Source organism: Onychostoma macrolepis, chromosome 06, assembly GCF_012432095.1.
Source record: "Onychostoma macrolepis isolate SWU-2019 chromosome 06, ASM1243209v1, whole genome shotgun sequence".
Taxonomy (NCBI): domain Eukaryota; kingdom Metazoa; phylum Chordata; class Actinopteri; order Cypriniformes; family Cyprinidae; genus Onychostoma; species Onychostoma macrolepis.
Window position 1 is genome coordinate 3,629,810 of NC_081160.1, and position 16,991 is coordinate 3,646,800.

Consider the following 16,991-nt stretch of genomic DNA (forward strand, 5'->3'; position numbering starts at 1 on the left):
ATATCAATTTTATTTCATTGGTGAAGCCGTACACCAAAATACCACAGTTACTGAAGTCAAACTGTGTAAAGGGATGGTTCACCCAAAAATGAAAATTTGTTCAGATTTGCTCCAAATGTGTATGAATTTCTTTCTTCTGCGGAAGATATTTTGAAGAATGTGTGTAACCAAACGTTTGCCTGTCCAGAAACGGTTTGGGTGTTTTTAGATGAACTATCCCTTTATTTCAGTATTAGCCATGACTGCAAAATAACAAATATTCTCCCATCTCTGTCACTGGTAGTTCCCGGCAAGCCCACAATGATCATTAGCACCACCATCGGGAACACAGCTCTGATCCAGTGGCAGCCCCCTAAAGAGATGGTGGGCGAACTGATGGGCTACAGACTGCGCTACAAGCGTGAAGAGGATGAGACCTACACCACCCGTGACTTCAGACGCACCGATGACCACTTCACCGTCACCGGCCTGCACAAGGGTGCCACCTACATCTTCAAGCTCTGTGCCAAGAACCGCGCCGGAAACGGAGAGGAGTACAGCAAAGAGATCAGCACCCCGGAAGACGTGCCCAGCAGTTACCCACAAAACCTCAGAGTGGTGGGCCTGACGACCACCACCACCAAACTGGCCTGGGACCCTCCGCCTCTGCCCGAGAGGAACGGGAAGATCATACGCTACGTGGTGGTGTACCGTGACATCAACAGCCATCAGAACCAGACCAACGGTACCGCCGAGACGCAGATGACCATCCAGGGTCTGCAGCCCGACACCACCTATGACATCAGGGTGAGGGCGTTCACGGGTAAAGGAGGGGGTCCGATCAGCCCCAGCATCCAGAGCAGAACCATGTCTACCTCCATGCCCGGTGAGTTTTTAAGGAGCTCTGAATGACGTCCATTTTCATTATCGTTCTTTAGTGTCTGCATTCATCCATCAATGCTGATGAAACCGCACTAAACTACTCTTGCACTGCAATTCAGAAGTGATGCTGCACCATTATTGAATCTATAACATCATAACGAAATGATGTTTTAGTTGAGCTGTGGGTTTGAATTGAATTGTGCCGTCTGAATCGAATTTGATGAGAGTGGAAAGAAACAAAACACATCTTTTATTGCGACATCTCCAATGGTTACACGTATTGCACGTAGTCTGAATTAGGCACAAATTAGTCCAATGAGCAGTTTATTTGAATGAATCAGTCACAAATCAGTCAGTTCTTGTAAAGAAGCAAAATTAGAATTCAAAGTCATATTTACCAGAGAAAAACTTTATTGCTCAGAGGCAAATCTCAGGAGATTTAATGGAGGGCTAATTTATGTTTTAAAACTTAACTTTGTCTCAAATGTTGGTGCTTAAATTAATTTGGAGAAACAAATAGTCACAGATTGTTAGACAGTGTTATTTTAACATCATTGATATAATATATATTTTTTAACATATGTGACCCTGGACCACAAAACCAGTCTTAAGTCGCTGGGGTATATTTGTAGCAATAGCCAAAAATACATTGTATCGGTCAAAATTATCAATTTCTATTTTATGCCAAAAATCATTAGGCTATTAAGTAAAGATCATGTTCCATGAAGATATTTTGTAAATTTCTTACCGTAAATATATCAAAACTTCATTTTTGATTAGTAATATGCATTGCTAAGAACTTAATTTGAACAATTTTAAAGGCGATTTTCTCAATATTTCGATTTTTTTGCACCCTCAGATTCCAGATATTCATATAGTTGTATCTCGGCCAAATATTGTCCGATCCTAACAAACCATACATCAATGGAAAGCTTATTTATTCAACTTTCAGATTATGTATAAATCTCAATATTGAAAAATTTACACTTAAGACTGGTTTTGTGGTCCAGGGTCACACATTTTATTTGATATTTTCTGTTTTAGAAACTAACTTTAGTTAAACTTTTAGTAATTTTGTAGTGTTTGGCCATTTAGTGCGTTTAATGCTTTTATTAAGTTTTAGTTTAGTTTTTAGTTTTATTTGTTAACTTCAGCTTAAACAGTTTTTCAAGTTTATACGTTTTACTTATGTTATACGCTTAAGTTTTTATATATATATATATATATATATATATATATATATATATATTTTTTTTTTTTTTTTTTTTTTTTTCAGTTAATGTTTATTTCAAGCAATGAAAATGTTTTAGTAAACCTGGCTAGAGGGTTTCTTTCTCAGGAGAAAAATCTAAGAAGCAGGAGATTTTGATTAATTGTCAAACAAATAATTGCAATTAACGATTTAACTGTCTGTTTTGCGAATGTTACTTAGAGTATAAGCCTAATACATTATTAATATTTTACTTGGAAACACTATCTCCATTTTATCTCTGTTTAATCTCGTTGCTGCTTAGAAACCAGACATTAAGACATTAGGGATCTCATCTGTGGTTTTTCTTTGCTAATAATTTGATCCAATGAGATTTCACTGTGGGAGGAGCTTCCCAGTGCAGTGTGCATAAAAATACAGTCAAGCGGCTGAAAAATACCTGACACTGACGCGTGGTGCTGTGGACAGCTGTTAGGACAAAATCTTCTATTATCTTGGACAAGATGTGAGTCAGTGTGTTCAGCGGTCATGAAGTTGCATCCAAAATTCTGTTTCTATCGAAAATGTGTTACATTATAGATGTAAAGTATGCATTAAAATACACCCAGTAGAGCAGATGGTTGGAGAGGAAGCAGACATACGGTTTGTGGACTGCAGTCACTGCAAACTCCGCATACAGCTTGTCTTCTGCTAGAAAGATGAAGGGTTAGTTTGCCCTTATGTTGTTCCCAAACTTGGTTTGATTTTCTGTCTTTCTTCCAAGGAACATATGGACTAACTTTGTGTTATGTTTGGAGCTCAACAGCATCCGCTCCCTTTTATTTTCATTTCATATTCTGCTTAACAATTGTTTCTGTGTTCCATAGGTTTAATTGTAACATAATTATGTATAAGCTTATACTGTAAGTGACATGAGCAAAACAGACAATGAAATCGATAATCGCAATCATTACTTTGACCATTAAGCATCAGCCCAAAATTCATTATTTGGAACAAGGGTGATGAAATAATGAGAGAATATAAATTTTTGGATGAAAAGTCCATTTAAATATGTTTGCGGAGATGGCATCTCCATTATTTCTCTGCGTTCTGACTTCTCTACTTCCCTGCAGCATAAACCACATGCAGAGAGCAGATAATTGGCTTTGAATTTTCATATGTGGTTTGAGATGAAGGTCTTGAGATGCTGTCATGTACAGCATGTTAATCAGTGCGGTCTCGTTACACAGTGATGCAGTTCCTCTGTGTATCACTGAGCCGGTCTGGAAATACGTCTGTGACGTGCAGTGACTCTTTTATTCTCGCCTCCTCTGCAGAGTTCACGAAAAACTTTGGTGTGAAAGCTGTGATGAAGACCTCTGTCCTGCTCACGTGGGAGGTACCAGAAACATACAAGTCCCAAGTGCCTTTCAAGGTGAGATTCAGCAGTTGTGAAATAGAAATGCAGTGTAAAATGAATGTCATTGTGTGACAGTTAACCTGTGCGCCTCCTGCTGTCAGATCCTGTATAACCAGCAGAGCGTTGAGGTGCAGGGCGACCTGAAGAGGAAGCTGATCACGCGCCTGCAGCCGGACACGGATTACTCCTTCGTGCTGATGAGCCGAGGGAACAGCGCCGGCGGACTGCAGCAGCAGGTCTCCATCCGCACTGCCCCGGACCTGTTCACCACCAAACCGGCCCTTCACAAACAAGATCCAGAGGAGGGAGGCAAACTCACCATCACACTGCCCAAAGTGCACAACAGCGCCCTCGTCAGGTCAGTCTGAGAAAAATAACGCCATAAAAACATAACTCCATAACCCATAATTATAGCAACCATGAATCTGGATCTAGCAGCTCCTGAATTTTAGTGAAGCGTGGCACTGTGTTCATTTACACATGAGCCGCTCATGATCCAGTGTTTTCAGTTTGGTTTCTGCTGCATAAGCTCCATCTCTGCAAGTGCTATGAGTTTCGCTTAATTGAATTTGAAATGCAACGCATTGACCATCTTACCAAATTTGTAATAACTTACTAATAATTTAGAAATCAACAAAAGAGAAATGAAGCTTTAAGGTTTACACCAAAAAATAAGGTTTTCCTTTTCTTATTAGCTTATTAGATGTCTGAGTGAAGAGTAGCTGGGAGTGACATTGCTTGGCTGTGAATAAATAAGTAAATGCATGAGAGGAAGAAAATGTCACAAAAGCACTTTGTTCCACTGAAATATATTACAACTCTGCACTCTGACCACTTCAACTTTCACTACATATTAGAGCCCTGCCCTTCGGCCCGGGCCCAACGGGCCCTGACTTTTTTACGTCCCTAGGGCCGGGCTTCGGGCCAATTTTCACGTCATAGTTCAGACGAGGGCCGGGCCTCGGGCCTGTTTTAGTTTTCTCCTTATTTTTATATTTTAGACATCCATCAATTAGTGATGAAAAGAAATTGCCGTGCTGGTGGAAACAACACGAGACCGTGCAGCAACTGTTAAGAGCAGCTCGACGGTGTTTAGTGTCCAGCAGCAGCGATCGCGCCATCAGCGCAGCTGTTCTGCGTTCAAATACATGCAATAAATCTTGCCGTAAAGCCCCAGCAACAGTAATTACCATGAATGTGTCCGAGGGAAATAGTAAGGAGATATTTGAATTACTTACTAACAAACTTTTTTCTGTGTCAGTGTTGCATCAGTGTGGATTCATCTCCTCATTAGATGTGCCTTTAGAGAGAAGTGCATCTTCACGGATTATGATTATAATGAATGAGTTTTTGTTTTCGATTTGATTTATTTTGTTAAGTAGTAATTTAAAGCTTTCTATAGATATATTTATCATGTCTGTGAGGAATGTATTCGCTGACTTTCGGTTCATTTTTGTGAAGCGCTCCTGTTCAAGACGAGACGGCAGAAAGCGTATCGTTTTCTTAAAAGCACGACGTTTTGTTGATATTGTGAGTGCACACAAATAGAAGTAGACCCTTTACAGTTCCGAATGATGTATTACTCTTACCTTTATGAGCAAAAATTAGGCCTATTTTAAGTTGTTTCCATTGAAAAAAAAATGCAATTGATTGCGCTGGTGCCTCCATGTCCTCCGCTTCAGCTTACACTCTCCGCACAAACTATTGGATGCAGCGCACATTTATCTAGGTTTAACCTTTAAACATTGTTATATGCTTGAACTGTAGAGTTTATAGACTCTATAGAGTCGTGATGATTTGAGAAGGCTAAATTTATCAAACATGCTATGATCAGCCCGCCGGTCTGCCGCTGGCCGCTTGGTCGTTACTTTAAGAAAGAAATAACTTGCAATAACAAAAAATGCTCCAAACGTTTTTCAAAATTAACTTAATAAAAAAAATTAAAAAAAACGAAATATAATCACTTTGCTATTACATACAAAATGTAACTATTTTAATAGCTGAAACATGAGCCGTTTTTGGAGAAGGGCTTGGGTCGGACTCAGGCCGGTAATTCTGATAAGCTGTTGGACATGGGCTGGGCTAGGGCCTGAGCATCTCAGGCCAGGGCCGGGCTAGGGCCTAAATTTGAGGCCCGTGCAGGGCTCTACTACATATAGTGTTTATTTTTCTCTATTGCTATTAACAACTTGATACATTACATTGCTCTGTGCTGATGACGATTGATTTTACCTGTAATTAAATCTGCAAAATAAATTCTGCTGTAGACGTACATGTCGAGATGAGTGATTTCCCAGGTTTCTGTTTCATCTTGTCGCTGAGTTGCTTGTATACACAGCAGTTTTCTTTTAACTTCTTTTATTCATTCAGTGGACAGATTTGTTGTTGCTGTTGTTGTTTACGCTTCATTTGACACACAAAAAAACACAAATTGTAGGCATGTTTTTCTTTAAAAAAATATCCAGCTATTGTAGAATTGTTTCTTTATTTTCCCCCATTGGAAATAAATGGGAAACCATGGTAACCAGGATTTGTTTTCCACCATACAAAGCAATGTTTTCTGTATAAAATGCATTGCTAACTGTCTCAGTGGTTTGCATTGTGTGACTTAAAAAACCACAGGATCAACAAGAACAGAGATAGTGTATATACATTTCTGTACGTACATCGCTTGTAGTCTACATTAAGTGCTTTGACAATAAGCAAACAAAAAAGCACAAAAGTAATGTTTTCTTTTGCATTTACTGACATTTGATGTCAAAGTAAAAGCAACCATAATCATTACTGTTTAATGCAGCAGTGTTAGCACTGCTGTTCCTCATTGTTTATCTTAAAACAGCTCAGAGATGATATTTGTCGGCTCTCAGGCGATGAGGCTCAGAGTTCAGCCAGCTCACGTAGACAAGAATCCTGTTCCTCTTTGGGCAAATATTGGACCTTTGTGTTTTAGCAAGACTGAGGCTGAAGGTTAATACCCCTACACTTCCCATCCCAGCTCACATGGCTTTAGTTCACTGCAGCGAGCTGGATTTGGTGTAATGCGGTGCAGTCTGAGCCGACTGAACACTGCCTGCAGGATGGGTTCTGACCAAAGACAGCTCAGAAATGCTTTAATTAGAAACTACCAGACGTATTTCTTCATCAAAGCCAGAGCGAGATTGTTAGCGGCAGTTACATCAGACATTATAGGCATCACACATATCAAACAATGCTCTTGCTCGGGCCTGACATGACAGCGTGGGAATTACTCAGCCGATAATTGGGTTTCAAGTGTTTGTTTCAGTCACTGAACGAGCCACAGGCTGCAAGGCTGGCACAGATTCATTTAAAAATGCAATCAGTGGTGTAATGTCCAACCAGACCATTTCATCACAAACAAACCTGTGATAAAGCGCAGCTAGAAAGGTTTGTGAACTCCAAAATCTGTCTTCATCAGAGATTAAGAGGGTCATGCTTTTTATTATCACGTTCTGTTGTTTGTGAAACAGGTCTGACTTATGAACAACATCATTTGAGTCATGTAGTGATGACCTGAGTGTGACAGTACTCAATAAACAGTGAATAAACAATCATTTAAACGTTTGGGGTCAGTAAGATTTTCTTTTATTTAGCAAGAATGCATTCAGTTGATCAAAAGTGACAGTAAAGACATTTATGTTACAGAATATTTCTATTTCAGATAAATGCTGTTATTTTGAACTTTCTGTTCATCAAAGAATCCTAAAAGATCTGGATTTCCACAAAAGTATGAAGCAGCAGAACAATCAGAAATGTTTCTTGAGCAGCAAATCAGTGTATCAGAATGATTTCTGAAGAACTGGAGTAATGATGCTGAAATTCAGCTTTGATCACATGAATTACATTTTAAAATATATTCACATAGAAAACTGTTTTTTTTATTTTTTTATTATTGTAATAATATTTCACAATATTACTAATTTTACTGTAATTTTGATCAAATAAATGCAGCTTTGGTAAGCAGAAGAGCCTTCTTTCAAAAACATAAAAAAATGTACCTGACTCCAAACTTTATATGCATAGTAAGGAAAAATTGATCATATTGTTAATGACTTGTTTCTTTGTTTTCCTCTCAGGTGGTTATATATAGTGGTGGTGCAAGTAACTACATCCACTCTACGCCGTTGGGAAAACCCGGAGGATATGGATCTGGATGAGGTGATTTTGTGATGATCACATACAAATAACACAAACAGATGTTTCACACTCTGTTGGCTTATTTATGTTATAATCATACATCAGTATGATGCAACTATTTTGTTGTTGCACTTGTCTCTCAGTTCTTCTGCATCTGTGCATCAGCTGTTGAGACACACAGGCACTTTGAGGACTCTGAAAAAGCTTCTCTTAGCATTTTTGCGTTTTTTTTGTTATTACTACTGAGCTTTCGTGGCTCCAGCACAATTCTGCTTTCTCATGAGTTTGCTTGCTCTCAATAAACTATCGTCTGCAAAATAGGGGAAACTTTTCAGGTGCTGCCTACTGAATATCAAAACGTAGCGGCGCTGTAAAAATCACAATGGTGTCACCAGCGTTTTGAAACAGCCCGTTTTCACACAGCCATTCTCCCCCGAGTTGCCCCTTATTTATGAGCGTTGCCAAGTCAAATGAGAGATGTATTATTGGATCGCGTGTTGTGCTGGTGTTTATCACTGCGCTGATATTATACTCGCTGCAGTTTCTCACTCTTTTTCTCTGCCGCTAGACCGCATTTGTTCAGCTGAAATCTTGCACCCTTGGATTTTATTCAGTCTCCACCAAATGTGCTTTACTAAAGCTAAAGAAGCAGTGGTCTGATGCTTATTATGGTAGTGGGGAGAAAGAAAAAGAGAGAAAGAGTGAGGGATGGAGAAACAGGGGAAGTGGTCTATAAAGAGACAGATAAAGGTACTGGAGGAAGTGTGTGTGTGTGTGTGTGTGTGTGTGTGTGTGTCATTTTGAATTAATGATGCCTGTGACTGAAGCACCTGGGGCTGATATCTGACCTCTGACCTCTGGGTCACAGTCCAGCTGTTTCATGGACTGAAAGTGCCAATCAGCACAGACCTAGAGGACTGCTGGCCAGTATATAAATTGTTCAGAAGTTTGAGGGTGGGTGTCATTGTTTAATGTTTTTGAAAGAGATTTCTTCTGCTCACCCAAGCTGCATTTATTTGATCAAAAATATAGTAAAAACAGCAAAATTGTGAAATATTATTACAATTCAAAACAACTGTTTCTAATATGTAATTTATTGCTGTGATCAAAGCTGAATTTTCAGCATCATTACTCCAGTCTTCAGTGTCACACGATCCTTCAGAAATCATTCTAATATACTGATTTGCTGCTCAAGAAACATTTCTGATTATTAATATAATGTTGAAAACAGCTCTGCTTCATAATTTTATGGAAACTGTGATACATTTTGTTTCCGGATTCTTTTATGAATAGAAAGTTCAAAAGAACAGCATTTTTAATAGAAATCTCAATAGAAAAATTTCAGATGTCTTTACTGTCATTTTTGATCAAATTAATCCATTTATATAATCGCAATAATTTTGAAGTATTTAAAATTAATCTACAGCGTGGCACTGTGTCTTTTTAATGTGCATTTAATTTAATCTAGTTTAATAAGTTAGTATTTATTTTAGAATCAGTCTTTCTTCTGTTCATTTAGTCAAACTGGTTTGAAAAACATCTCTTGATTAATCCAATTTGCCTAAAAATTTGACATCATTTAGCATCTTATAAAACTTGTATAAGAAGGTTGAATAAACATTCATGTCAGTGGCTTTATGCACGAAATATGCTTTTTCCCCCCCAGTGTATCCCTGTTTGTCATTTTACTGATGTGCTTCATGTGATGTGTTCTCTGTGATTTATCAGCTATTGGGGAGTAATGGAGACTCAGGTGTAAGAAAGAGGAGGAGGAGACAAACTCAGGACTTCCTGCAGCCTTACATCGCTGCCAAGCTGGAGGATCTTCCAGAAACCTTTGTATTGGGAGACGAGAAAACCTACAACGGCTTCTATAACAAACCCTTACCTGGACAGCAGCAGTATCGCACGTTTATATTGGCGGCACTGAAGGACCGGGACTCTGTGAGTCTCACACACACACACACACACACACACTAGTTTCTGAGTTTAATGGGTTCATTCCATAGACAAAATGGTTTTTATACTGTGCAAACTGTATATTTTATCCCCTTACCTAACCCTACCGCTAAACCTACCCCTCACAAAAAACTTTCTGCATTTTAAACTTTAGACTCTCAAAACTTCATTCTGTATGATTTATAAGCTGGTTTCCTTATGGGGACCTAAAATGTCCCCACAAGGACAAAATTTACTGTTATTACTATACTTCTGGGGACGTTTGGTCCCCATAAAGTAGGGAATAACAGGTACACACATAGATGCACACATGTGAGACTATACATAAATATAAATATAAATATAACTATATATAAACCTTAAATTGTTTCAGTTAGTTGCCAAGGTAACATTTCTCATTTAGTTTAAGTTTATGTACTAAAATAACTAAACTGAAACTGAAATAAAAAATAATATAAACTACATAGGCATTTGAAAAAAAAATTATAATAATAATAATACACATGACACACATCAAAATTACTTAAACTGTAGCTAAAATTAAAATAGGAAATCTAAAAATGAAAACTAATTCAAAATATTAAAAAAATAATAATATTAATACTGATATATATATATATATATATATATATATTTTTTTTTTTTATTAAACAATACTTAATATCTTAAGTAATTTTTGCGTCTCAAGTAAATGTATCTTGATTTAAGAATGTTTAGATATTTGTACTGTCACCAATCATTTTTTGCATCTCAGTGATTCTAAAACACCGATCTGACCAGTTGTATATTCAGTCTGATTTTTCTTTTCAAATCTTAAATTTAAATCTTAAAATAGAAAGAATGAAAGGAGAGGATCAGTAAAGAAAAAGAGGAGAGGATGAGAGGGTCTTGTGAAAGGACAGTCTGCGGTGGGCTGGTAAACAGACTAGCGAGTGTGAAATTGGATGAAAGAGGTCGACTGCAAAACTACCGCAGCACTTAAAGAAAAACAGATTAGAGGAGGAGGAGATGAAAGAAAGAAGGAGAAAAAGACATCACATGAAGGACTGCCGCAGATCAGCAGAGAGTGTGACGGCGGAGGAAAGAGAGATGCTATCATTAATGCTGGAGAGACCTGAGCGTTACAGATGAAGAGATGGAGGAGAGGTGGAGGAGAAATCAAAACACACATGAATATGCATCAGTAAATAGTGGCTGGAGTCAGTCAGAGATGCATTACTCACGCTGTGGGATGTGCTTCCGTCTGAGGTAGTGCCGATTAAATTGATCACTGTGAAAGTTTCCCACTGACAGATTCCCACAGTGCTTTTAGACGCTCTCTCTCTCTCCGCTCAGAGTTTCTCTCTCAATCTCTCAATCTCTCCAGCCTTGTATTAATTTATACAGTAAACATTTAGAAAAATGCAAAGTTTTGGTGTTTGGTTTGTAAATAATTTTCAAAGTTGAATAAAGTGTTAAAATTTTATGAAATCATTTGATTACTTCAGGTTTAAACCTAGAATAATATATATACATATAAATTAGGGCTGTCAGTCGATTAAAATATTTAATCGCGATTAATCGCATGATTGCCATGAGTTAACTCGTGATTAATTGCAACTTAATCGCACATTTTTATTTGTTCTAAATGTACCTTAAATTAATACTTTTCAAGTTTTTAATACTCTAATCAACATGGGCATGGACAAATATGGATGCTTTATGCAATATATGTTTATTATTAGTGAAACCATAGTCAACATAGAGCATGAAGTCTAGACATGTTTCAAAGGTCATAGATGTTTTTCAAAGAACTTGTTCATGTCTACACATGAAAAAAGAACCAGGTTCCCAGTACTTCCCAATTCTACTTCAAACCTGTTTACATTTTTGCAGACAGGGCAGCTCACTTCTTCTGAACATGCAAAATGTACATTTATTATTAGATTTGTTTGCCTCTCTGTGCCCACATACTGTATTTTGATACAGCTAAATTTTCAATAAAACAGTTTTTATTGATATATTTTACTGTTTCTGTTGTCAGACAACGGAATGAATATGGAATAGTGACTGAAACGCGACCCATTAAGACTACATAACCAGCTCTCCCTTCCAAGATGTTAATCTTCACAAAAATCCTGATAATCGAGCTGTCGTCTGATGAAATCAAATACACATAAGATAATGACAATAGCTGTGCTGTGATTTCGGCTATACTTGTATGTAAAATCTGAGAAGCATCATAATATCTGTGTTTAACTGAAAGTGCTGCTCCTCTCCGCCGCTCGCTGAACAGAGCAGAAGCACAGAGGGAGAGATTTGTAGCCTAACCCTAAAGATTTGTCGCTAGGTGCCTTTTTTGAAGAGGGGGAAAAGTCACTAAAGGGATCTGCAAAGTCGCTAAATTGTCAACACTGTACATCTCCATTTCTCCAACTACGGGCTAGGCCACTGGTCAAACAGAAAATGCGCGCTGCGTTAATCGCGCGTTAATAAAATTTGTGCCGTTAAAATGAATTTGCACGTTATTAACGCGTTCAGATCAGAAATGAATTTTTCTAAACTAATTGTTCAACCACCACATCATCTAGTCACTTGTGCACATCATAAAAGCAGTTTCTCATTCTTTTGAACAAATTGTGGAGTAAGGATGCTTGGTGGAAGGGTACAGAGGAAAAACAGAGGAAGATGCAGAAGAGGCCAAGAACAGAGGTGCATATCAGATGAAATAAGGGCCACTATTGTGGACCATGTTGTCAATCATGGCCTTACAATGGCTGAAGGGTGCAGCTAAATATTGGGAGATCGACCATATCCTCAATAATTCAAACATTTCGAAATAGTCTCTTTCAGTCAATATCCCACATACAGTAATGTGTAAATTTGTACTTTTGAAATGGATATATGGCATATGGCATACATAAGAAGCGCAGCCTTCTGCATTTCAGTACAGTAACTATCATCCAAACTGTTGCCATAGTTAACATCAGGTAACACTAACAGTGTGCACTTTTATATTGACAACATAACTAAGCATTTTGACTAACTTGTTTATGAACAGTGACACAAGGACTTTTTATTCTGATGGCACTGATATGTTCATTGACATAAATTAACTTACTTTTGAGAGATGAACTAAAGATTTTGAGTAAGTTACAGGCTTTTGCAGGAAATCCATTGTGTGGTGCTGTTTGAATGAATTGTTTTGAGAAATGCACATACTTCTTTGCAAATATTAAGGACGATTCGAGAAATACACCAAAGCAACTGAGAAAAACTGTAAGAAGACACAAACTTGGGTTAGCAAAGCAATCAATTTGTAGTAAGGAGGATAAAACCAGGTTTACATGTGTCCATGGATTAATGACGATAGGACACTCCCAAAACATATGAAGAAAAGTACCTGATGATGCAGTATTACATATATGGCAGTTACAATTTGGTTGTAGTTTCATTTTGAATCTTTTGTAAGGAGTTATGTATGCTCTATGAATGACTTTGAAGTGAATAAGACGATGAGCTAAGTTTTTAGATGTTAAGCTGAGGTTAGACCACACTCTCTCCCAGTAGACAGATAGATTAAGGTCAGATAATTCCCTATTCCAAATAGATTTAATAGAAAGAGGTTTTGTAATGCAATCAATAATTTTATTATATATTAAGGAAACAGATGGCCAACCAGAAGATGGTGCAATCCAATCCCGCATAGGATGAGAGGAAATGGGAGATGCCCAAGGAACTCCATACGCTTTGAGAGCAGAACGTAATTGAAGAAAGACTAAATATGCGGATGCTGATAAACAAAATTTAGTTCTTAATGTCTGAAATGAACAGAGGCCCTGGTTATCATATATATCACCGCACGTGTTTACGCCTAAAGAAGACCAAGAGGGTTGGACAAATGGACGATTTCCACATACAAAATTAAAATTGTGCCATAAAGGTGAACTGTTACAAAATTTGAAGGGTCCTCCAATCAGACGTTCAATAATTTATATATTTATAATTATCACCTTTTTTCCCTGTGCCACTAAATAAAATATCTTGGAGTCTATTTAGTTTAACCTTGTCAGCTTCAATCACTCTCCATGAAACTTTCTATTGAGGATCAACCCAATGGAACGACCAACAATACTATTCAAAATTTGGTACAGCCAGTCCTCCTGTTTTCTGTATTCAGTACAGAAAAGCAAAAGCACTCCCATTCTGTAAGTAACATGTAAACGCTGGTGTGTATTCTAGATACCAAGCCACCTAGATGAAAAATCCTTTTAGAAATAAGGTAAAATAAATAAAAGTATGAATGTCTGTTTTAAAAAATAAAAGCAACACAGAAACAGGAACAACAACGGCCCACATAGTCAAACATTATTGTAATTAAACCTACTCTCCATTAAACCCCTCTAAAAAAAAAGGGTGTTAGTCTTACCAGTAAAGAGACAGTTGTGCCAGATAAATAGGAACAATATCCCAGGAGGAGAGAGAGAGAAAAAGAGATTTAACAAGTGTCCATGTCCACCTAGTTATTATCCTCTCCTGGCCAGCTGGAATCGCCTCCATCACGGTCATTAAGTTCTTCTCGCTGGGCCGAAGAGATGGAGATGGTGGCCGCTGTTTTCTCGTTGCTTTGTAGAGCTGCAGCATATGTCTTCTTCTGTGACAGTGAGCTGATAAAATCCTCCGCTTTCTGAGGAGAGTCGAACATAATCTGCTCACCTTTGTGCCGTAGTTTAATTACCGCAGGATAGGTGAGAAAGGGCTGGAGACCAAGTGCTGTCATCTTCTTCAAGACTGGATTGAAGCTCTTTCTCTTGGTAGTTGTGGCTGGACTAAAGTCAGGAAAAAATAGTAGCGTAACACGTATATTTCACCGGATATGCCTGCCGAGCACCCTTCAGGATCGCCGATCTGTCATGCCATCTTAGTACATGGAAGATGAGAGGATGCGGCCGATCGGAGTTTTTCCTTCCGTCATACACGCGATGGGCCCTGTCAATCTCGATGTCATGGCCTTTCAGGGAAGGGATCCACTTGGAAACATTAGCTCTGAGGAAGACAGCTGCATCGGAGCCCTCCGCCCCTCCGGCAACCCCACCAGTCGTACGTTATTTCTCCTGCTCCTATCTTCAATGTCCGTTGTCTTCTCAGTGAGTTGCTCCAGCTCCGGTCACGTGTCTGCTTCACAGCACTAGTTAGTCCCTCAAGCTCCGCTCTTAGCTCCTTAACAGAATTGTTGATTGCTTGTATGTCCGCACGCAGGTCACGCAATGCTGGGGTCAGTACAGAGTATACCGCATCTCTTCCTGTCGAGGCCACAACCGAATCCAAAGTACTTTGCTGCTCTTTAAGTGCTAGCTTGATACCGTTAGCGATAGCACTGTCGAGATCCTCTCTGGAGATGGTGGAATCTTAGATTTTTTTCTTTATTGTCGATTGCTCAATCTCTCATTTCCGATTGTCTTTGACTGTTGAAGTACTCATGATGGATCAAATACAGAGCGGTTCGAAATTTACTGACAGGATTATACAGTATTTGACAGAGTGAGCAGATCGAAGGACTACACGTGCATCGCTGTCGAAGGGTCACGTGATCTCAGCAACTCGCTCTTAAAGGGAATGGGAGATGAGACTCTGATTGGTTTATTGCATGTTATGCCCAATAACACACCCATTACTCATTAAGAGAATAGGGACAACCCTTTTAGACCACGCGCCTGGAGTGCCGACCATTTTTCCCGTTGTTATACTAGCAAAAGTGGATTCGGAAACGCCCTAAGTGCACCTGCGCCGTGCGCTTTAGACCATGCGCTTAGATCGTTAAAATAGGGCCCAATGACTTAGAGGCCATTCATGAAAAATTTTAAAAACACAAGACACAGGCAGTGGAATTGGGAAAAACACAAGGTCTCGATACAGGTTTTTTAAAAGCTGAACTTATTTTAACTTGAGCGCTATGTTTTTAGAACAGCATGTCGAGGGAAAGATACAATGGTCAAACACATCTGTCTAGTGTGTTTACATAGAAAAACAATGGAAAAGTAGCATAGTGGAATGTGCAAATTCATTCTGTGTGAACCAGCCCTTAAAAGACTTTTTTAAATATGAAGGGTTGCAATGGTGTTGCCAGGAGGTTTCGTACTGTCTCAAGGCTAAAAACAAAATCTGTTCACTCTGGAAAGAGTTGGTGGACATGCATTTAAGATGATTTACAGCCTGAAAGTTGATCCATTTAGTTTTATGATGTGCCGTGCACATTAGCACACTCACCCGTCCCTCTGAGCAAACAACTTCATCAAGATTACAGCGCAATGAGTGCTCATCCAGTCATCACAGCTTTTTCATTTCTTACATAATTGCATGAAAGATGAACTTGGAGTCACTGGCTTTGTGAAAGAAGTGTTTTTTCTTTGGATAAATTCTAAGGAACGAATGGAAAGCAGCCAATCAGGATGCACACAAAAGCTCATTCAGAGTGGATGCTAGATTTAATTTGACACAAACTAAACAGTACAATTTACCGTACTGTTGTGTTCCTTGCTGTCAGTCATTCAGCCAATCATTCCCCAAAAACATTCCTGTGGACAAAAAATAATAATAATAATAAAACATTATAATTAGACATAAAACATGTTTAAACAGGGGGGAAATGAGATATTCTTCCTCCTACATTAAACTGGAGAGTCTCATGGAGAATCTCACACATGTATCTGGGAGTTTCAGAAGATATCTCAACAATAGCCGTGTTTCCATCCAAAGTTGTGAATTTAACTTATGCGCAAAATTGGAATATCGCATAAAACATTTGCGAACAAGCACCGTTTCCATCCAATGAGTCAAAGAGAACAAAATCGTCACTTCCTGGTAAACTGGCACGAAATATCACTAAGAAAACTAGGAAAAGCGACTGAATATAATAATTGTCATATATGAAAAATGATTTGCGCCTCAGAGCGAGCAGATGAAATGTTGTCATTGCTTATGAGGTGAATGCCTGCTGTTTGGGAACGCAGTCGTGTAAGACAATTATACAGACATACTTTGATGACAGACTTTGCTCAAGCATTTCAGAATGACCATAACAACATTTAAGATGCTGTGGAACGAGATCAGTCCGCTGCTAGTCAAGTTATCCCGTCTCATAGCGCAAAGTCACATGATTTTTTTTTATTTATTCGCAAAATGAATTTCCATCTCCCATTATTCGCATTAACCCTTTAAGTCAAAAACCACCTCAAGCTAGCGTAAAAAGTTATTTGTGAATTAAGGGTTCTTTATTTGAAATTTGGCGTTTCCATCACTCGTTTCTCATGCGATACTTTAAAATGCATATTAAAACAGCGTGATGGAAACATAGCTAGTGTCTCAATCTGTGCTCAAATTTGTCTGTAGCTTAGAAATATAGATCTCTGTATAAACTTAACTGATAAA

General features: G+C 38.4%; 1 protein-coding gene across 15 annotated transcripts in view; it reads left to right on the forward strand.

The window, feature by feature from the left end:
• Nucleotides 1-16,991, forward strand: part of ptprfa (protein tyrosine phosphatase receptor type Fa) — a 272,540-nt gene that overhangs the window by 222,005 nt on the left and 33,544 nt on the right. For all 15 annotated transcript variants that reach the window (XM_058780183.1, XM_058780172.1, XM_058780177.1 and 12 more), the window contains 5 exons: nt 284-865; nt 3,388-3,485; nt 3,572-3,828; nt 7,565-7,646; nt 9,354-9,569. In XM_058780183.1, the coding sequence (XP_058636166.1) occupies nt 284-865; nt 3,388-3,485; nt 3,572-3,828; nt 7,565-7,646; nt 9,354-9,569 (1,235 nt within the window). The remainder of the gene's footprint in view (nt 1-283; nt 866-3,387; nt 3,486-3,571; nt 3,829-7,564; nt 7,647-9,353; nt 9,570-16,991) is intronic.